This window comes from Harpegnathos saltator, unplaced genomic scaffold (genome assembly GCF_003227715.2).
Source record: "Harpegnathos saltator strain DR-91 unplaced genomic scaffold, Hsal_v8.6 scaffold237, whole genome shotgun sequence".
In the NCBI taxonomy this organism is placed as follows: Eukaryota; Metazoa; Arthropoda; class Insecta; order Hymenoptera; family Formicidae; genus Harpegnathos; species Harpegnathos saltator.
This window is the reverse complement of record NW_020230025.1, coordinates 473581-494711: the sequence shown is the minus strand read 5'-3', so window position 1 is coordinate 494711 and position 21131 is coordinate 473581. Positions and strand designations below refer to the sequence as shown.

At 51.0% G+C, this 21131-nt stretch overlaps 3 protein-coding genes and 1 pseudogene across 6 annotated transcripts in view; all 4 read right to left on the bottom strand.

Annotated features, from left to right (window-relative positions):
• Window positions 1–430: 430 nt before the first annotated feature.
• LOC105184723 (alpha-amylase A) lies at window positions 431–3634 on the bottom strand. Its single transcript, XM_011143680.3, has 5 exons — window positions 3453–3634; window positions 2725–3158; window positions 2274–2640; window positions 1369–1857; window positions 431–633 (listed from the first exon to the last, which is right to left on the bottom strand). The coding sequence occupies exons 1-5, from the start codon at window positions 3537–3539 to the stop codon at window positions 610–612; spliced, it is 1401 nt and encodes a 466-aa protein (XP_011141982.2). The 5' UTR covers window positions 3540–3634; the 3' UTR covers window positions 431–609.
• A 1973-nt stretch (window positions 3635–5607) lies between these two features.
• On the bottom strand, window positions 5608–12276 carry LOC105184722 (alpha-amylase A-like; annotated as a pseudogene).
• A 1075-nt stretch (window positions 12277–13351) lies between these two features.
• On the bottom strand, window positions 13352–15395 carry LOC112588526 (putative uncharacterized protein DDB_G0271606; the record flags this gene model as incomplete). Its single annotated transcript, XM_025298764.1, has 1 exon — window positions 13352–15395. A coding segment is annotated over one exon (1089 nt), but the record flags the coding sequence as incomplete, so codon positions are not given.
• LOC105184721 (serine-enriched protein) overlaps window positions 15386–21131 on the bottom strand; it is a 5864-nt gene continuing 118 nt past the window's right edge. Inside the window, exons 1-9 of one of the 4 annotated variants that reach the window (XM_011143679.3) lie at window positions 20731–21131; window positions 19628–19830; window positions 19420–19555; window positions 18881–18919; window positions 17257–17374; window positions 16996–17153; window positions 15966–16097; window positions 15691–15873; window positions 15386–15562 (exon numbers count right to left, since the gene is read on the bottom strand). The exon at window positions 20731–21131 is cut by the window's right edge and continues 65 nt beyond it. In XM_011143679.3, the coding sequence (XP_011141981.2) occupies window positions 15518–15562; window positions 15691–15873; window positions 15966–16097; window positions 16996–17153; window positions 17257–17374; window positions 18881–18919; window positions 19420–19555; window positions 19628–19830; window positions 20731–20889 (1173 nt within the window). In that variant the 5' untranslated portion in view covers window positions 20890–21131 and the 3' untranslated portion in view covers window positions 15386–15517. Of the gene's footprint in view, window positions 15567–15690; window positions 15874–15965; window positions 16098–16995; window positions 17154–17256; window positions 17375–18880; window positions 18920–19419; window positions 19556–19627; window positions 19831–20730 lie in introns of all 4 variants that reach the window. The other 3 variants (XM_011143677.3, XM_025298774.1, XM_011143678.3) reach the window with 3 other exon arrangements.

Below are 21131 nucleotides of genomic sequence, written 5' to 3'. Positions count from 1 at the left end.
AAAGGTGGCGAAAACCGGCGATAAGGCAATTTCTTTTTGTGATATCTCAAGATTTTCTCCATTCATCCTCCGGTGTCTCCCATTCACATCTCTCCGTGCAACCAACACTCGCCCCCCCCCCCCACAACCTTCAGTTTCGTTAAAATCGACCGACACCCCACTTCACCTGATCTCCCTTCGACTCTTTCTATTTCTCCATTGCGAGTCTGTCGTGTATTATCTTACGATTAACTGTCATATCACATGTATATATATATAGTAGAAATTAATGGTGAAAAGAGGAAAAAAACAGTACATTGTTTCTGTTAAAATAAACCTTGTTGAAAAATAATACGTATGCTCTAGCCCGTGTAATTTTCTTACCGGTCGTTATATCGTAATGTATAAGTCGCGACGTGCATGTAAATCTCGTTACGACCAAAATAACTCGTGCACATACGCGGGATTGTTATCCGAGGAAATTTAGAGGGTGAAATACTTTATTAGTCGTACTTCGTATTGATACATTTATACAAGTGTTGAGGCGATAATAGTATTATTATAAAAACAACAAAAAAGAATACCTCCCTTATTATTAATCTTTCTTCAACCTCATCGTTTGCTAGGACCTCACGATGTTCCCGGGACCTTCGCCTGCAGGTAAGAAAAGTTATCAAAAGCAGTGTTTTAAGATATAAACGCATGATAATATGTATAATCGCATCCAACAAATTCGATAGGCGGCTTCTTGAGAGTCGAGAAAGTAAACAAAAGTAAGGAATCAAAAATTCGATAAAAAGTATACACGCACGTATATCTTGACTGAATTATCGAATATCGTGAATGGGAACCCGCGAGATAATAAACATATTCAATATTCCAGCCAACAACTAATCATTCAACTCGTTATTACACAACAGTTCATTGTCAATTCCAGACGATAAATTTCGTAACGTTATTGTCGGAGCGGCTTAAGATTAAGCCGAAACTGATAAGATACGACGATTGATTGATACCACGCGAAGAAGCGCGACGTAAAAAATAAATTGTTACGCGTCGGCTGAATAAATACGAGTTCTCTGTAAACCTAACAGCACGTCGCGTTCCAGATAACGCAACGTTTGAACGTCAGATATCCGCGCACGTCGATTTGTTTCGTAAAAATTATGACAGGATTTTTCAATAAGCTCCCCACCGCTCTGCTTTCTCCTGTCTCGCGATTCGACGCTTCTTGCGCCTAGCATTTGAGTCGCTTCGTTGTAACAGGATTATGCAGACTAATTTCTTTTTTTTTTTTTTTGTTAAATGCCTTCTTGGCACAATCCTGATTGTGGCTTCGAGTTTTGTTCCTCGCCGATTTTTGCCGAAGAAACACTGACTTGCGATTACCTTGTAATGCGTCGCGAGCACACCGTCTTCGTCCGTAGTGAGAATGTCGATGTCAGCGTAGTGGTCCTTGTTCACCTTGATGATCTTCCCGGTGCACCTTCCGTTCACCAAGTCTCCGGAAATGACGTCGCAGTAGACGCCGCTGTCCAAGCAGGTGAACAGGGATGTCTTGAGATCGAAATTTTCATTGTTGAACGCGACAAAGCCGCGCTCGCCGCGGCAGAAAGCGATTTGATTGCCGCCGTTGTCCCACCAGTGATCGACAGCGGTCCCGTTGACGAAGTTGCGGAACACCACCATGTTGTAGATCTGACGCCAGCGGTGCTCGCAGATCCAGCCGTTGCCGCAGGTGTTGTCGGGGTAGATGATCGGCGACCGTATGTCGCCGCTGGCGTACGACGGTGGGCCCTGATCGAACTTTTGGAAATCGAACGAGCTCATCACACGTGGATTCCCGTAAGTGTGCGCCAGCATAAAGGCGACCGCCATCTGCAACGCGAATGCATGGCAAATGAATGTCACTCGAGACGCGCGTGCCTGCCTCGGCGATCGGCTCTCCGTTGACCGCGCGAGCTATTTCCCAGACGCAATTAATTTTAATCACTTCGCGCGCGCGATTGACGCGCTCGCGCACGCGTGACACATCGATCTCCCATGACGGCTCGGCGTCGCGATTATCTTTCATTCCGTGTCCTCGCAAATAAATCGAGGTTACTTTACATCATTGCATAAAAAATACAGGCGGCGAACGTGCCAATGAGAGACGCGTCACTCAACGTGTTAATTACTCGCGCTCATCGCTTCGTCAACCAGATCGTCTCAGCCTTGTCTCACTCCCCCCGATTCTTGTCCATCCCAAATCCTCATTCCGAAATGCTCCCGCCCCCGCCGAAGAGGTTACGTGCCTTGTATTGCCGCGACGTCTTATAATTAAGGACGTCGGCATTGTTGCGTTGAGTGTCGTGGTTGTCGATAAACACCAGGGCATCTTCCGACTTCATGAGATTCCACTCAACGCCCCAGCTGACGAGCCACTTGAGCATATTGTTCCCTCTAAACGCGTTGCTCAGTTCAGAACCGTGGCGGAACTCCGTGACCGCGGCCAGCGGGGTGTACTCGTATTTGCTGATCGCCTCGTTGCCGTAGTCGATCACCTCTTGAAAAATGTAAGGTCGCGAGTTCGCGCGGAAACCGTGTTTACGCTCGACGTTCTGTAGCTTCCTGTAGATCTCTCGCAGGTCGTCCGGCCACATGTGCTTCGCGGCGTCAATCCTGAAATCGGGGCTCGGGGCTTAATTCGCTCTGCTGAATTTTGCTCGCTAAAACGGCTAATCGTGAGACTGCTCGCGAACTAACCGGAAGCCAGCGACGCCCGCGTCGATAGCTTCGTTCATGAAGCTGACGATAACATCGCGGACGTACTTGTCCGTCTGATTGAGATCGTGCAAGCCGACCAGGTCGCAATTTCGCACGTTCACCGGGTCGTTATAATTGTTGATACCGCACGGCGGCATGTGAAAATCTTGCGACGAGTACGGCACGTTATAATAGTCACGCTTATAGGTATTCGCCGTCGAACCGCCGGTGCCAAGCGGATGCTCGTAATCGCCGGTCATGTGGTTCACCACCGTGTCAACGTAGACCCGCACGCCGACTTTGTTGCACCGCTGGACCATGTCTTTGAATTCCTCTCCCGTGCCCGACCTCGTCTCGAATTTGTAAGATATCGGCTGGTAACGCTCCCACCACGGCCTGTTGGGTACGATCACGTTTTCTTGGATCGGCGAAACCTGCAAGTAAGTTTCACGGGGCTTTTTAGTAGAGATCGCGCTCAGCCTTCATCAAGTCGAGTTTGCTATCGCGCCGCGCGCTTATCACCAGATATCGCGACCACTATGACCTCATGACGCTTGGATTAGTTGAATGTAGAACTCTGCAGCATTTTCACGCGGTAACTGAAAATTCGACTGTCCTCGAGGCTCGCGCGAAAGTCGCGCTCGCTCGGTTTCTCCGCCGGACAAATTGCGATTGGACTTTAGCGTCGTCAAAATCACGCGCTCTCGATCCTCTCTCACTCCCCTCACCTGCACGCCGCCGTATCCTTTGGGACCGAGAAATTGCTCGCACTCCTTCGCGATATCCTGCCATTTCCACTCGAAGAGGTGCACCATTGCGCTATGGCCAGGCGCGTAAAGTGGATCGCGGTAAGCGTCGCCGTTGTTAGCGACCGCCGCCGACAGGAAGGCTAATAAGGTGCACACTGTCGCTTGCATTGTGTATACTAAAGCTGATCGTTACCAGCCTGCGGAATATATAAGCTCGCTGGCACAAAATCGCGAGCCATACGCTGTGCTGCGAAGTGAAATGATTATTCACAGTCGGTAGAGTGGCGTTTGATACGTTCGCGATAATTCTTGTCAACTGTCAAAGTCGGTGAACAGGTATGTGAAATTATTTCTAGAATACCTAGAATTTTAATGACTGACAAGTTTCCGCGAAGGATAAGGATGTACTCCGAATGTAAGTCGAAATTTATATCGCCACTCTTATCAATAATTATATCCTCAAGCAAAACACGTCAGTGATATACGAGTATGTATTGGCCTTGTCAAGTTAGTTTAAGTCTTGCAGACGTTGACTTGCGCTTCCAATCATGTTTGAATTAGATCATATTCTATGGTCCTAAACGCATGATTTATCAGGGATCTATGACAATTAAATTATTTAGTGCCGTGGCACTGATAAAGCATTTTTATCACAAAAATATCAGATCAGTACATACTTTACTTTAGTATCTTTCCTCCCGATAATTTAAGGTTAGGCCCGAGGACATGCGATTTTAGAAAATCATTTTATTCTACCCTGACGTATCATGTTATAACTTTATTAAAATAATCCTTTTTTTTACAGCATTTTCTCATAATCATACAACGATGGAGAAGATGGGGCAGCTAACAGAAGTCTCCACTACATGATTCAAGGATTCTACATCTTGGCTGACGTACACTTCACTATCCAGGAAGGACTTATTCTATATAATAATATGATACATATTATATACATATATATAATTTTTTAATTTTATATGTATGTATAAAAAATATATACTGCAACACAATATACACATATATAAGTATACGCGCGCATACACACACACACACACATGTATACACATTCTTGTAATAAAGCATTCAATAACCTTTTTTATTACTTGAAAATAGAATATGTGTTATTCTCCTTTTCTAAATAATTCTTAAAATTTGCAAATTTTTAAATTTCCCGCCGAGTTTCGTGCTACCTCTTCGCTCATTATATTCTCCTGTTAAGAAAACGCGAAATTGGGAATCTGAGAAAAACTGGAAACTTTTAAATTTCCCGCCAAATTTCGTGTTACCTCTTCGCTCATTATATTCTCCTATTAAGAAAACGCGAAATTCGGAAACTGAGAAAAACTGGAGACTTTCAAATTTCCCGCCAAATTTCGTGCTACCTCTTCGCTCATTATATTCTCCTGTTAAGAAAACGCGAAATTGGGAAACTGAGAAAAACTGGAGACTTTCAAATTTCCCGCCAAATTTCGTGCTACCTCTTCGCTCATTATATTCTCCTGTTAAGAAAATGCAAAATTGGGAATCTGAGAAAAACTGGAGACTTTCAAATTTCCCGCCAAATTTCGTGCTACCTCTTCGCTCATTATATTCTCCTGTTACGAAAACGCAAAATCGGGAAACTGAGAAAAATTGGGAATTTTCAAATTTCGTGCTACCTCTTTGCTCATTATGTTCTCCTGTTACGAAAACGAAAAATCGGAAAACTGAGAAAAACTGAAATTACAAATTGGCATTAGGAGAATATAATGATCGAAGAAGTGGCACGACTTATCTTCGGTTACCTCTTCACTCATTATATTCTCCTGATACAAAAGTGCGAAAATGAGGAAACTGAGAAAATTTGTATTTTAAAGGTTTTAGAGATTTGTATTAGGAGAATATAATGATCGAAGAAGTGGCGTGATAACTTTCAATTAAATATTATTAAAAGGATGGTAGGATTAATAATAAGTAAAACATTTGAATTTTGTTTTGTATAGTAATAAATTTATTGTATAATATTATATGACAAAGTAGTATACAATATATTGAATTATAATATATAATTTGATATTAATATATGATATATTTACCTTTAATAATATAATAATATAATATAATAATATAATAATATAATATAATATGGAGATTTATATGTTATTATAATACAAATATCCTTGATCGCGCTCGCCTAAATGTGAAGAGCGAGCACACCTTCCGGATCGTTTGACAGGATCTCGATGGTAGCGTAGCCATCTTGGTCGACCTGCACGGACTTTCCGTTGCACTTGCCGTTGCACTTTTCGACAACTCCGGCGCTGATGTCGCAGTAGGTCCCCGGGGGTAGTCCGGTTTGCAGCTTTTCGCGGAAATCTCCCTCGACGTTGAAGGCGACGAAGCCTTTGGCGCCGCGGGAGAAGGCGATTCTTACCGTTGCTCCACCAGTTCTGCAGCTTCTCGCCCTTCACCAGGTTGCAAAATTGTACGAAGCGATAGATCAGCGGCCATCTGTGCTCGCACACCCAACCGTTGACGCACTGACCGTCCACGATTTCGGCTGAGATCGTGTTACCGTTCGAATCGGCGGGTGGACCTTGACGGTAATCATCGAACGAGTAGGAGCTCATGATTCGAAGAAAGCCGTAAGGGAAGCTAAGCATGAAGGCCACCGCCATCTGAAAATAATGAGGTAAATAAATTTTATCAACATACAATTAAATATAGGCCTACATATATGTACATTTCTACTTATACATATGATTAATATACTTTGGTACAGATTTATGTACATTTATTCTTCACGAAGCTTCGGTGTACCATCAGCATCTTTCCAACGGAATAAAGTTCGTTCCATCTTGGTAATTACCACATAGTGCGGTGCACCGAGGCTTACAAGTAACTGATTTCACTTCACTACGTTTACGAAATAATGATAAGCTCGCTACGTCGCGTACCTTGTACTGCTTCGGATTCTTGCGCGTCAAAATGCTGGTCGCAGCGGCGCCGTGGCTTCTCTGGTTATCGTGGTTGTCGATCATGACCAACGCGTCCGCGGAAGGCAGCATTCTCCAGGCATCTGGCTCGTCGAAATTCTGCAGTCTGGACAAGCTGTCCTGGCCGCGGAACATTTTCCCCAGTATGACACCGTACTGAAACTCAACGACGCTCGCCAGACCGTTATACTCGTACTTGCTGACTGCTTCGCTATTGTTATCGAGAACTTCCCGATAGAAGCAGGGCCGCGCGTTCTCCGGATATCCAGCCGTGATCGACGGATTCTTCGTCCTGTTGTAGATAACCGCGAGGTCCTGCGGCCACATGTGCTTCGCCGCGTCCACGCTGCAAAATGGGGCGATCTTACAAGTCGCGAGATCGCGACTACGACAACGCCAACATTGACTTCGCGGACATTGGCACTTGACAGGATGCGAAGGGTAGCTCGCTAGCCGCGACCGAGCGACGAGGCTCCTCGGCTCCTTCAACTTGGACTTGCGCGTCGCGCATATCGAGTCGTCCTCCTTGTCGTCCTCCCTCGGCGAATGTCTCATTACAAATGTCCCGGCGACTTCTTTTACCTGGCGCGCGGCTGCGCAGTAGCCGGTAGCTGACGCAGCTCGCCGGTCAGAGGTCCCGACGGTTATTTCCGCGCCGAATTATGAACGCCGGCGCTGAGGCGAGTCGTTAATTAATTAACGCTATTCGGTCAATTACGGACTTTTACCGTCCGGCTATGCGGATGCCGCGGACGCGCGAGCGCGAGCGACCGCTCGTGGCAATCACCTCTCTCGGCATTTCGCCGGGGGGGCCTCCGCGTTTGCTGCCGGCGCGAACACGGTGGCATAGGCGCGATGCGCGCGGGTCAGAGTTCATTGCAGCCCGGCGGAAAATGATATGACCGAGTAACGTTATTTATCACCGCGTGTAATTTACCACCGGCTGGCACGCGATAGTTGCGCGGCCCGCAGAAGTGATTTTTCCCCGCTGCGGGCTGCGCTACGCGACTCCGCGCGTATTCATCGATCCCGATTCGCCGACACGACTGAGCTTGAAGCCCGCGAAGAGCCACGTCTCAGAGAGATCAGAAGAATGGCAGAATGGGAGATCTGTAGCACTCGATCTCGGTCTAGCTTCGCTCCCGCTGCAGGCAGTTACGCGAAGATAACGTTCCTGTGGTGGCGATTCTTTGACTCGTTGTTGTTGGAGTTAACGACACTTTCGTTAACTCCAATAACGAGTTCAGATAACAGAATCGCACCACGCTGGAGAGTGCCAAGGGAAGACAGCTGCTCTTTCGTGTCTCTTATCATGCCTTCGAAGCTCTGTAGATAAGAAGGCGCCGTCTGTGTGTTAAGTCTACAGATTAAAGTTAAACCGACGTCATTGCGATGTCTACCTTTCCTATGATTTTTTCTTGTCGAAAGGAAGAAACGTCACGTTCGCGATTGCGCATTACGCGCAAATTATCACGCGGACGCTACCGAAGGTCTCTCGGAGCTTTCGATCGAGTCGACGCCTGCCGAAGGAAAACGTTAAGAGTAATCACCGAAAACCGGCGACTCCGAGGTCGATGTTTCTGTCGAGGAAGTCGACTATCCTCTCGCGGACGCGCGGAGACCTTGGCCTGGTCCAGATCACGAAGGCCGAACAACTCGCAGTCGCGTACTTCGGTGACGTTGTTGTAATTGACAATGTCGCATATTGGCATGTTGAAGTCTCGGGAGCTGTACGGCACCCCGGGATACTCAAAGACTCCCGGTCTGGCCGGTGTGCCGCCCGTACCGTATGCGGGGCCTTGGGTGTTCGCCGTCATGTGATTCAACACCGTGTCGACGTAGATTCGCACGCCGGCCTTGTTGCATCTGCTCACCATGTTCTCGAACTCGGACGCGTTACCGGAGCGACTGATGATCTTGTAGGAGATCGGCTGGTACCTCTCGTACCAAGGTCTGCCTTTTATCACGAGGTTCTCGCTTATCGGTGATACCTTGGGAGAGAGCGAGCCGTCACACACCCTGTCGCCTTTGATCATCGCAGAGCAGCGCAATGCTGGCAAAGATAATAATTCTAACGCGCGTTCTCGCGCCGCCAAGGTTGTTCGGATATCTTCTACGACGCGAGGATTCGGCTCGTAGTCGGCCTGACGTTAATCGCTCGGAATTTATTTTTAATTGATTTCGTTTAATTAATTAATTTCGCTCGGAGTGTCCGGTGTGTCGAGCCTGTTCGTAAAATGTAAAGTGAGAGAAACACGTCTCCTCGCTCGACAACGCGACCAGATCGCTTGCTTTCGCTGACGTGTCTCAGTGCGTGTCTAATGCGTGGCGTTATCGTTCACACAGAGTCGAAGTTTACGACGATACGTACTTGTACACCTCCGTAGCCCATCGGCCCGAGAAAGTCCTCGCATTCCTGCGCGATGTCGCGGAACTTCCACTCGAACAAGTGGACCATGGCGGTCCTGTTTGTCACGTAATGCGGATCCTTCTGGGCGGATGCGGCCGCTACGAGGGACGCGAAGAAGCCGAGAGCGGCCAGGAGCTTCATGGTCAGGCCGAGGTGGTGATGTGAAGCGAGTGCGGCGCGATGCAATCCCTAGGGTCTATTGGACTCGCTATGACCCGACGCGACGATTTATAAGGAAGTGTTACGTTCAGAGTAAGCACGTTCCAGGTATCGGTTATATTCTAGGTCGGAAGGAGCGGAGATATCTAAGTTCACGCGTTTGTTCCGTGGCGGCGCACATATAGAATTATGTGCGCGCGAGTCGGAAGAAGAACTAAAGAACGACGAATCTTGACACATTAGTAGTTCATGCTCGGCCGAGTCGACGCGCAGTTTGGTTTTCATCGCTATCATTATACTCAGAGGAATTACCTCGATTGAATAATAAAAGGAGGTGACATTGCAGGCTAGACTAGAGTTTTTTCTTCGTACAAAGGATCAGGAGGTAAATAAGAAGAAGAGGTGATTATTGATTTTTTCTCTCTCTGAGTCTTCTACGGCTCGCCTATGACCCCCCCTCCCCCCCAGTTCGGGGGCGAGATGGTGAGGACGCATCACTGCATCTCTCTTTTCTCTCTTTCGGTGCAGCGACGCAACGTTGGACCGCTCTTCGAGCACAATACTGGCTGTACAAGCTACACCCTTCGCAGACACGGCATTACTTTTCTTGGCACTTTCATCTAATCAGCAACAGACTTTCTATTCGGGTTTTGCCACGGCATACGGATAGCCGTGTGATTAGCAAACTTGTATTTGGAATCCAGCATCAGATAAGCTTCTGACTGTTTCTAGTTGTTGGAATCGCATTTATTATATTATAGCATTCTTCGCGGGTTGTACACAACTTGATAAACGGAACAAGCTAACGACGACTTTTAGCTCGTCTTTGACCCTGGCCCAGTTTAACCAGATATACTCTCTAACATAATTACTATACAGGGAGTGACGTTGTTGATACAACGATTATTGATGACGATATCTGACAACTGGCGGCGATAATAGCGACGCATTGTCAGCGCGACGAGCGGTCGGTAGAGCGGCCGATAATCGCCGCGGCATTTGTCATTTCCTTCTCGAATGACATTAATTGCCGATGGTCAGGGCGATTGCAGGCGTCGCAATTGCGAGGCGCTTTGTTATTGTTGCTCGACGCCGAGCGAGGAGAACGCCGGCGAGAACGCAAGCGGCGAAAACAATGCGGAAGCGTCCCGCGCCAGATGTGGCCGGCTGTCGGATAAAATGCGCCTTCTTGTGAGAAGACAAAGTCCTTGGAGATAAAGGACAGCTGTGTCACCCCCTCCCACTGCCTCCACGAGTTTCAGACGGAAACTTTGGGATGTCCGTAGGACGCACTTTGGACTTTGGTTCAGCGGCGCTCGGGGCGGAGCTGAAGTAAAGGTGAATCGTACTTGACGAGTCGTTCTTCAGCGACTTTCAACCTCTCCTGTTTACCTCCTCGTTCGAAGCACATTATGACGTTTCGCGTCTCGACGATCCCGTCTCTCCTTTTCCGTCGCAGCGGCCGGCGCTGCTATTTCGGCGCGAGCGACGGCGACGGCGTCAGCGGCGGCGACGGCCTTTTTAAAAGGCCGTTAACCACGAGACGAGAGGCGCCTCGATAGCAGATGGCGCGATTGATAGATCGGGACGGACTAAATCCCGCGATACCTTACGTCATAAACGCCGCGGATAACCGGGGGCATAATTATTCGCGCGGTGCGCCTGCCTGCCACCTGACGCTCGTAACGAGTCGGAGTCGGCTCGACTCGCCGCGCGACTCGAGACTTGATCGGCCAGGGAACAAGGTCGCCGGAGATACGGGTGCGAGGTGTCACGACAATATTCATCGATCTCTTTCGGCGTAACGCGCCTCTCGCTATTTATTCGGGATGATTTGTCTGCGATTTATCACGCAGCATTTGCGCCAGGCCGCGGCGACGGCGACGGCGACGGCGACGGCGACGGGACTGCGTGATCCAGCTGTTGAGCGTACGCCGCGGCAGAGATTTACGTTCGCGCAAAAAACAACGCGGACATGAGCCTTCGAAACGACGAGACGCGCTCGACACCGGCGTCGCCGCTACCGCTACCGGCATCTGACTCGCGCGAACTCTCCGCGAGAGAGAGAGAGAGAGAGAGAGAGAGAGAGAGAGAGAGAGAGAGAAACGTCCCTTCTCTTTTCCTCCTCGCCCCGCACAGCGTCCCCTTCCCGAAGAGGAGACCGCGATCGCGTGGATCAGTGAAAAACTCCTCCGAGACCACGACTTCCTTTATTTGTATTCAGGTTGTTTTTTTTTCTTCCTTTTTTTCTTTTTTTTGTCTGGTTTTCGGCTACACAGTATATCACAGCAGTAGATAGATCGAACTTGAAGTAGAATTACACACCGATCGCCAGCGAGCTATAACAACGGTTTGACCTTTGTACAGTTGCATGAGGGGTTACTCCCTTTGTTTACCTGTCTTGTCTTGTCGCTTCTTATCTTTGCCCCTCGCGGAGGAGGGGGGAGGTGGAATGCGTGTGTCGTGTGTTCTGAGAGATGGGAGAGAAAGAGAAAGAAAGAGAGAGAAGCGCGTACACACGTTGATCAGGGTCTTGAATGTTTCCTCTCGACGAGCACGAACCGAGCTCGAAGTTACGTCACGCGACGCATTACGGATTACGCGGTCCCGAGAGAAGAAGAGGCGGACCACTCTGAGAAATCATTGAATTGACACGTTGGCTACCGCTAGTTGGACATTTTGTTTATTTCCGCCGGCAACATCCTCCGCGAAAAGACGTCGCGGCTCGTTGTGTCCTTATTTAAAAAAATTATCTCGACGAGTGGCTCGACGTGGAGTCGTCTAGACAGACTGTATAAAATTTCGGACTCTCGGGAGATAGATCATATGCGTGTGTGTATGTGTGTGTGTGTGTGTGTGTGTGTCTGTGTGCGTGCGTGCGTGCATGCGTGTGTGCGTGTGTCGGTGGCACAAGCGCAAATTATAATCGGACGCGCCTGCGCGTCGGTCGACAGTGAACATGTTAATCATTCTCTCTCTGTTTTGTTCCTTTTTTAACTGAGGTCGCCGTGAACGCGAGCGAGAAAATAATTTGTTTCGCGCACGGGCGATACTTGACGTCGCACTCGTACATGTATTGTACATGTTACTACAATGTATTGCACATACAGCTCGACCGGGACACGCTGGTCGTCGTCGGTACAATGACGGATTTCACGAGGAGTGCGCGCCGTTCTTAGGCTGCCTATTTACATGCAAGTGTATATATATATATATATATTTATATATATGTATTTCTTATACACACACACACACACGCACACACACACACACACACACACACACACACGCACACGCACACACACCTCACGTATAAAATAATAGAAATATATCGCTCTGTGTGCGCGCGCGCGAGACGGTGTGCATGGACAAGTAAAAACGGCTCCAACATTCACAAACATATCCTTGACACCTACCTGCGATCAAGCTGCACATGCGACGGCATATAATAATGAAACATCATTGACGGTGACATAACAGCTGCGTTTGCTCAATTCCACCTCTGTCTCGCGCTCGATTGCTGCACCGACGCTCACAGTGCCTCGGGATCTGCTTGCACTCTGTCAAGCCGCGCCTAAAAATTAAACACGCGCGCCCTCCGTACCGTCCGATCCTTACGGTCCCGGATGAAAGTCTCGCGTGTTGCCGCGTCGAGGACGCTCAAGTGTTGTTGGAACGTGCAACTTATCGTGGCCGCGTGCCGGTCGATTACGTCTACTTAACAGCAACTACACACGGTGACGGCGTGCCTTTTCGCCTCGCGACTCGTCCTGCGCCATCAGGAGCGTGGCGTAGCTTCGCTACGGCCGCCGCGCTTTCGGACGATTGATCGCGCGCGATTCGGATTCGGAAGAAAACACCGCCCTCTCTCGAGGTTAGTCGCGACGACCGGCCGAGAGGGAGGAAGCGCGCCTACGGCGACGCGAAGGTCCTTGTTGAATTATTTGTTACTGTAGAATCCGCGTTGGCCACAAGGCCGATACGGGACTCGCACGCGTCCCGCGCCAGGCCGTGGCGTGAAATCTACTTTGAACAAGCGTACCGCGGCGCTTCTCGGAGATCATCATTGTGTGGATTGTCGTCAGACGCGGCCCGCTGCGAGAAGCTCGACTAGCGATGCTCGCGAAGATACGAATCGGTCCGACGACAACAACGAAGCGTAGCACGCACGGTGATGAAGACGGTGATAGAGAGAGAGAGAGAGAGAAAGAGAGAGAGAGAGAGAGAGAGAGAGAGAGAGAGAGAGAGAGAGAGAGAGAGAGAGAGAGAGAGAGAGAGACTGCGGTCGCGCCGGGTAAGTCGCGCGCGAATGAAAGTCGGGTCACGAGAAAGAGAAAGAGAGAGGAGAGGGAGGGAGAGAGAGAGAGAGAGAGAGAGAGAGGAGAGAGAAAGACAGCGCAAACAATGATAATTACGGCGCGTATCAAAGCGTGCGACATCTTTGAAACGCACACCTACTTCCTCGTCCAGCCGCCTCGGAGCGGTCGCGCGCAGACACGCGACCGACTGCTGCGGTTTCACCCGCCCGTGAACACGTGAGATACATATTTACATTTGCACACGTTTACGTTTAACAGATACATATTTCCACGTTTCAACAATAATACGCACTCGCGCGTCTTCCCGTCCGCATCTCGCTCTGCGACGATGCGGACGCGCGATCGAGACAGTGACGGAATCCCCCGATTTATTACATCTACGAGTTGACGAGTTGACGCGCGAGCGGCTCGAGATGGACGCGACGACGCCCGTGTATACTTGAGGAAGTCGAAGAGAGAAGGAAGCCGATCGGCTCTGCGGTGTATCCTCCGGCACGCATTCATCCCTAACTCGCGCGTCCGCGAGAAGACGCCGAAGGAAACGCCAACGCGATCCGAAAGACGAAGTGGGACCTCGGGCTGCCGAGGTGTCGTCGCATCGACGACCACGACGACGAACGCGTCGCGTTCTCGATCTCGAGAGACTCGCCTCGTCTTCCCCTCTTTCGTCCTTCTTTCTCTCTCTTCTTTTGGATAGAAGAAAATTACTAGTGTCACTTGTTTTGAAAATTTTCTCGTTCTTTCTCGAGTCGATACTTCTTTTTCCGCGCGATCCTCTTTCTCGCGCTTCAGAGGGGATTCCTCCTCCCCCCCCCCTTTCCAGACTAACAAATCTACCTCTATCTATTTCCCTGCCTCCGCTCATGAAGACGGTGAACGGGCGAGTCGTCGAGCCGTGAACGTGACGCGCGAGGTCCGTTCGTTACAGAAACGGCGAAACGAGTTACGAGCCGGAACGAATCGGAATTTAGAATATGTGCGTTTTGTACAGCCAAACCAGGTTGGCGGCGCGGGCCTCGTGCCTCAGCACCAGCCGGATGTAGAGTCCACCCGCTCCCTCGAGCGGCAGGACTCCCGGCTGCTGCGGCGGCGGCCGCGGTGGCGGCTGTCGCTGCCGCGGTTCCTCCTTCGGCCGTCGCGGCTTTCGGTCTTCCTGCCGCGCCAGCGTCTCCCTTTGCTGTTGCTGTTGCTCCGCGGGCGGTTCCTGACGCGCTTCCTCCACCGGCCGCGTCGTCTCCTTGCCATCCTCTCGCTGGTCGCGTGCTTGCGTTCGCTCGCCTCCCTCTGGCAACCGCGGGCTCGATTTCTCCTTCCGCTGCGGCTGTTGCTGCTTATGGTCGTCCTTCTTCCGACCCTCGACCTTCCGCGTCTCCTGCTTGCGCTCCGCCAGTTTCTTTCGCAGCTCGAGCTCCTCCTTCTCCAGCTTTCGCTGCAACTGCTGCTCTTCCTGTTCCAGTTTCTGCTGCAGCGCTCCCTCCTCTCGCTCGAACTTGCGTCGGAGCTGCTGCTCCTCCTGCTCCAGTTTACGCTGCAATTGCTGCTGTTCCTGCTGCAGCTTCCGCTGTAGTTGCAGCTCTCTGTCCTTCTCCACCTTTTGCCGCACCTGCTGCTGCAGGTGGCCCGGCTCTTTCCGCTGCGGCTCTTCCCGTTTTTGTTCCTGTTCCCGTTGTTTGTCCTGTACTTGTGCCTGCTGCTGCTGCTGCTGCTGCTGCTGCTGCTGCTGCTGCTGCTGCTGCTGCTGCTGCTGCTCCACTTGCGTCTCTTGCTGAATTTCCCTCCGACGCTGCGGCTGAGGCGATTCCTGCGGGCGCTGCGGCTGATACCGCGGCGGCTCCTGCTCTGCCTGCGGCTGCTCCTCCTCTTGCTGTTGCTTCCGCGGCTGCTCAAGCTGCCGCAGCTGCACCGGCGATCGCTCCTTCTGCTCCTTCTCCCGCTCGACAACGTCCTCCACCACCACCACCACCGCTATCGCCGCCGCTCCCTCGTCGGTGCCGCAAATGTCCTCGCGTCGAGGCTCGTCCGAAACGGCCGCAATCTGTGCGGCCGTGGCCTGAGGTTAGTTGCTACCAGAATGCTGCTTCTGATCAGATCCGCCATCGGAGCCGCTCGAGCTCAGAGTCGTGTTGCTGCCGTACGGATCCAGCGACGACTGGACCGACATGCTGCGGCCCTGTCTCCTCACTCTGTGGGGGGAGAGTTTCCTGGGGTCGACACTGGTTGGGTCTGCCTGCAACAAATCCCCTCATAAAGGAACCGCCCGCCAGCCCGCCGAGTCTCGCGGATTCCTTGTCCCGTTCAGCCGTGCGTTCGTCTTGTTTCTGAGACGGGTGTGTGGAAAACGCAACGCGCACCTGATAAGCCAACGCGTTCACGATGATCTCCGACGGCACCAGGCCCAACGGGTTCACCTCCTGCATCAGCACGGTGGCTGGGATCTTGTGGAACTGGATGTACTCGATGAAGTTGCCAATCACCTCCTTCAACGGTGTGTTCTGGTTGTTGTCGCAGTACTTCTTGCTCCACATCAGCGCGGCCTGAAAGCGACGAGTCGCGTCGTTGACGAGTTCAAGGGACGCAGCAAGAGGTAGAAGCTCGAGTCACGACTGTACGTTCGTGACGAAATTACCTGAAATTTCGTGAACTCGTCGGCGCGCAGCTCCTCCCTGGCGAGGATCAGACGGACTACGTGCTGCGGAAGCAGCGTGAAGGATCCCAGGTTCAGCACCTCGTTGCCGTGCTCGTCGACGAACTCCAGTACCTGGAAAAATTTATACGACGTGGTGGAGCGCCGATTGCAACGCACAGTGAGCCAAAAGTCCACTGTGGTTGGCCAAAATTCAATTTCTTGAACTTACGTGAAATCAAACATATGTGATATTATATATTTATATGCGCTTTCCTACACTAAATGCTGAAATATTGTTTCTTTATATCAATTGGTGTTGCTTGTAGAAGGACGTGAATGTAAAAAATTATGTTTGCAAATTTAAACGTTCTATGACTTTCATACACCCTTTGCTACGAATCTTATCTTATCAGATGTTATAGCAGTACATTTATATTCTTAAATTGGACAAATAAAGTTATTTTTATCAATACATGAAGCGATAATACATCGCGCAGCTGCGACGAATGAATTCAAAATCGGCAACTTCGAAACACTATTCTTATCAGTCAGGAAACAAACTTGGCAAAATCTCGAATTCCCGATAGTTTTTAGGATTTTCTATCTTATCGTGTATTCAAGTAAGTGCAACATTAGTTTCATCAGACGGAACAAAGTCAATGTACCATGAAGAACTTCGTGTATTGATAAAAATAACTCTATTTGTTCAATTTAAAAATACAAATGTACCGCTACATAACATCTGATAAGACAAGATTCATAGCAAAGGGTGTACGAGAGTCATAGATTTAAATTTGCAAACATAGCTTTTTACATTCACGTCCTTCCACGAGCGACACCAATTAACACAAGGAAACAATATTTCAGCATTTAGTGTGGGAAAGTGTTTGATTTCATATAAGTAATTCAAGAAATGGAATTTTGCCGAACCACAGGTGGACTTCTGGCCCACTGTGCTACGTCAAGATTGTGAGTTTAGCGGCAAGTAATAAGTTCCTGCCTCCCGGTCTACGACCGAGCGCGCTCGTACCTTTTGCACCAACGACTTGGTGCACTTATACTGAATGTAACGCTCGGCCGAGGCCAGCAGGGCGCAGACGGTGTCGACGGTTATGCAGCACTGGACGAAGCCGGCGCAGGCTCGCCGGAGCTCGTCCAGTCCGTAGTAATCAGCGGCGTTCATCACCCCTGCAAACGCAAGTGGAGTAATCGCTTCATAGACCGGACGCGAGAGACGCGAGTGACTCCTTCCCGTCCGGAAACACACATGACAAACGCGTCGGTCACGTACCGAGCAGAGTCCTGGGCTGCAGCGTCACGCACCCCGTGTGGATGTACTCGATCAGCTGGCGGAACACGTCGGGCTCGAACTCCTCGATGATCAGCGTGTGGTGCTGATTCGACTGCGGCTGCGGCACAAGAGCAAAGTGCGAAGATCGGAGGCGCGCGAGCGGACGGGGGGCGTTCGGGAAGTGTTGAAGCTTGAATCGGGTAACCGTGCTAAGCGACTCTTGCGGAAGTTGCTTTGGAGCTTGTGGAGCGGTACCGACGAGTTGAGTTTACTAATTACGGTGAGAAGGGAGAGGGAGACGCGCGCGGAGGGGGAGGGGGGTCGTCAGGGTGAGCGCGCGGTCTCTGTTAGCGAGCCTCTGGAAAATGTGCGCACTTTAATGAGACGTTAATCAACAGAGCTGAAGAATTTTCAGCGCTCGACATTCGCTAATCTTTCGCGCGGCTGAATAATTTCAAATGGCTGCTTCGTGAGTATGACGGAAATATGTCGGACTAGGGGATGACAGGGCCAGGGGATGGAGGGTGCGAGTTGAATGCCACGACATACGTATCTCACTGTCATCTGATGATGAATTCATGTTTACACCTACGACGTTCCTACGACTTCGTGCGGGCCATATCTGCGTGCAAGTGCGCTAACACACACAGGCTGTGTGAAATACGTATGCGTCTTGATCGCTTGTTCCCGTCGATCGAGTGTTTCATCAGGAGGGTGCGAATTTCTTGCGCTACTCTGACTTGTAACTTTGCAATGAGATCTTATGGGTGCAAATTCTCGCCGCCAAACTACGGTGCGCTTAACATCGTCAGAAAGATAGGTAAGACTACTGTTCTATCTAAGTAGCGACCAAGCGAACATCTCGGAGCGTTACATTCCTTAATTCCCAAAGGCAATTTGCGACTCCCGTATGCGCGTTGTCTGAGATTGTACTTCGCGAGATTGATATTTCGCGCTCCTAGCGGGAAATGGAAGACTCGTGCTCGCTTGGCCGAGATCGAGCAAAGTGAATAATCGTGAGCCGATACGAGCCGATACTTCGAAGTAGCGAGGACCGTAACGTGCCAGTCTACAACTATTGCGGATATAGTGACTACGAGAGCTATGCAATCCAATCGATCATGCAGCAATTCGGATGCGCAACCAACGTTTCACACGAGCGTGACCGTACGAAATCTACCGGACGGACGTTCGAGTCGTCCACCGCCCGATTCGCCCCGCCAGCGGGAGCTCTGCGCGCAAGGAAGACAGTCAGAAAGGAGGGAGAGTGTTTGATCAAAGTTAGAGAGAGAGAGAGAGAGAGAGAGAGAGAGATTCAAGGCAGTCAAAACACATCGACTTGTCACACACCGATCTCCGATGGTCTCAGCTACGCGAGCGCTTCTAATAAAGGAATCTAAGAAGGTTCATCTCGCGTAGACAGAGTCGCGAACTAAAAGATGCAGAGAGCGGACGGAAGATGCAGCGGAGGGAAGAGGAAAAGAGAGAGAGAGAGAGAGAGCGAGAGAGAGAGAGAGAGATCAAAGGCGTGGATTAGAGAGAAAGGCGGCGCGGAGGGCGAAGAGAGGCGCGGGATAGACACGATCTCAGTAAAAACTGTACGTAAAAGTGACGTTCAAAGTACCTCTTGGATGGGGGCCAGTTGCTGCGTGAACCCTGACCGCTGTATGACACATACAAATGCACACTTACTATTTCGAGCCTGGTAAATGCGGGAGATTCATCTCGGCGACCGTCGCGCGATTGATGTCGCAAGGCGCGACAGCAGCCGTCTCTAAGATACATTCGATCGCCGCGAATCTCCCAACTTTGCATGTCACACGCTAATTAGCGCGTTGAGATAAGATTACCGATCTTTACCATCGTTTAAATCCGCGCTCGCGCTCGATAACGCGGACGATAACGGCGACGACAACAACGATCCTTTGCGCGTTCGCCTCTTTCTCACGTCGGAGAAATTAGCCGTCGGATCAATTTTATACATGTACGTGATATGTGCAATGTGACAATTTCCCCCGAAGAAAGCGCGATAGAGCTCTTCGGGAGAAAGTGAGAGAAAAAATCGAGAATGGCCGAACAAATCGCGCACGCACGGAGAGACGCCATCGGAATTGTCGCGCGCGGTCAACTGCGATCGCACACAATGTACAGCCTACAATGTACCTGTTGCGCCGCGTTCTGCAGGTTCAGCAGCGGCTCGGAGCTGCGCTTGAGGAACAGCCGGATCTTGTTCTCGCGCGCCGGCGGCTCTTTCTTGCGCTGCGGGCTCGGCGCTTGGTACAGCATCTTGTGGAAGACTCTGCAAATCGCGCGGCGGAAAGTCAGGTCAGGCCCTTTTACCCTCCCCCCCTCCTCGCACCCTTCTACGCACCTGCTCCTGGCCGCGAGCACGGCCTTCACGGCGCAGACGGGCTCCCGGGTGTCGCCGACGAGGAAGGTCACGTCGCAGAGTTCCGGCATGCTCGCGAGGAACTTCATGTCGTCCGCCAGGCCGGACTTGTTTTCGAAGGTCGAGTAGTCCGACTCGTCGACCACCCCCGATCCTGAAGCCTCCGGCATCGGACCCATGCTCTCCTGCGGTTCACCCCGTGGGGAAAAGTCTCCGTAGCGGTGGCCCGGTCGTCGAAATTCGTGCTTCCGGAATTTCGACGACCGCCCGGCTCCCCGAACAAACCGCTCGACTCACCGCGCGACCGGAGAACCTCGACGAGAGCGACGAGTCGGCTTTCTAGCGTACATCGTTTACGAGATTATCTTCACAACAAAATGCGCCAAGTGGAGAACCTGCTCGATAACAATCACGTTACGTAAGCAACGTGCGCGCGCGCGCGCGGGGGCTTCGGTAAAAATACCTGCGTGGCCTTTGTGTGCGCGGAGCGTGCGAAGGGAGCGTGCATGTAAAGAACGAATCCGTCGTCCGTGAGAGCGATCATCGGAAGGATCGGCCGCGTGTAACCGGCGAGACGAGGCAACACGCGCTGTATCAAAAGGAAATTTTGCCTAGCCGCTGAGAGCGCGGCCGTCTCTATCGAGGCGAATTTTTATCGGCGGTCTCGCCGGCGCGACGCGGCGCGGCGCGGCGGAGCGAGCCCCTTTAACGCAACTTCCATCTGCGACGCAGTTAAACGCTTCGGGCTTGGAAAAGCAGCGCGCGGACGCGCCTCGAGCTCGCTCATTATTCCTGCCAATAATAGCGCTTATAATAGCGCCGTGATAATAGCGCTTAATTATTACCGCCTCGCGATTATTGTCGCGTCTTATCGAGCGCATAACGCGCACTGCGACGCTCTCGTCGATTTCGCCGTGTCGGAAGCGACGCAAAAGAGAGAAAGAGAGAGAGCGAGAGAGATAAATGCGCAACGATCGCGCTGTAACATACTTGGGGCTTGGGAACGGACGGGGCGGTTGAAGGGAGAGCGGTGTCGAGGAAGAGGCGAGCAGTCTGATCCGTCGGTATGAAGCCAAGTGTTTTACCTGTTGCTTTGGTCCCGGAGCCCCTTCGCTTGCCGGGCTGCTCTTGCCACGAAAAAACACTTTTAACTCACTTCTCGAATGTCCCCGGTGAAACCAGTCGAACGTAAGCTGGACAGAATGCGCGGGTGAGAAATGCGCGAACAATTTGACCGCGTGCATGCACGAGGCGGAGAGGCACGCGGCGCGGCGACGAAGCGAGTTCCTCGGCGCGGAGGCGCGACCGCTCGCGCTTTCTCTCTCGTTACAACAGAAGACAGTCTCTCTACCGACCGCGAGCAGTGAAACGCGGAGGGAACGCCAGCTCAAAGAGCTCCCCCCCGCATGAATGACGACGCACCCAAGGTACAGGTCGAAATCATCTTTCAAGCTACAGGTCTACTCCATCACCACTACTGCTCTAC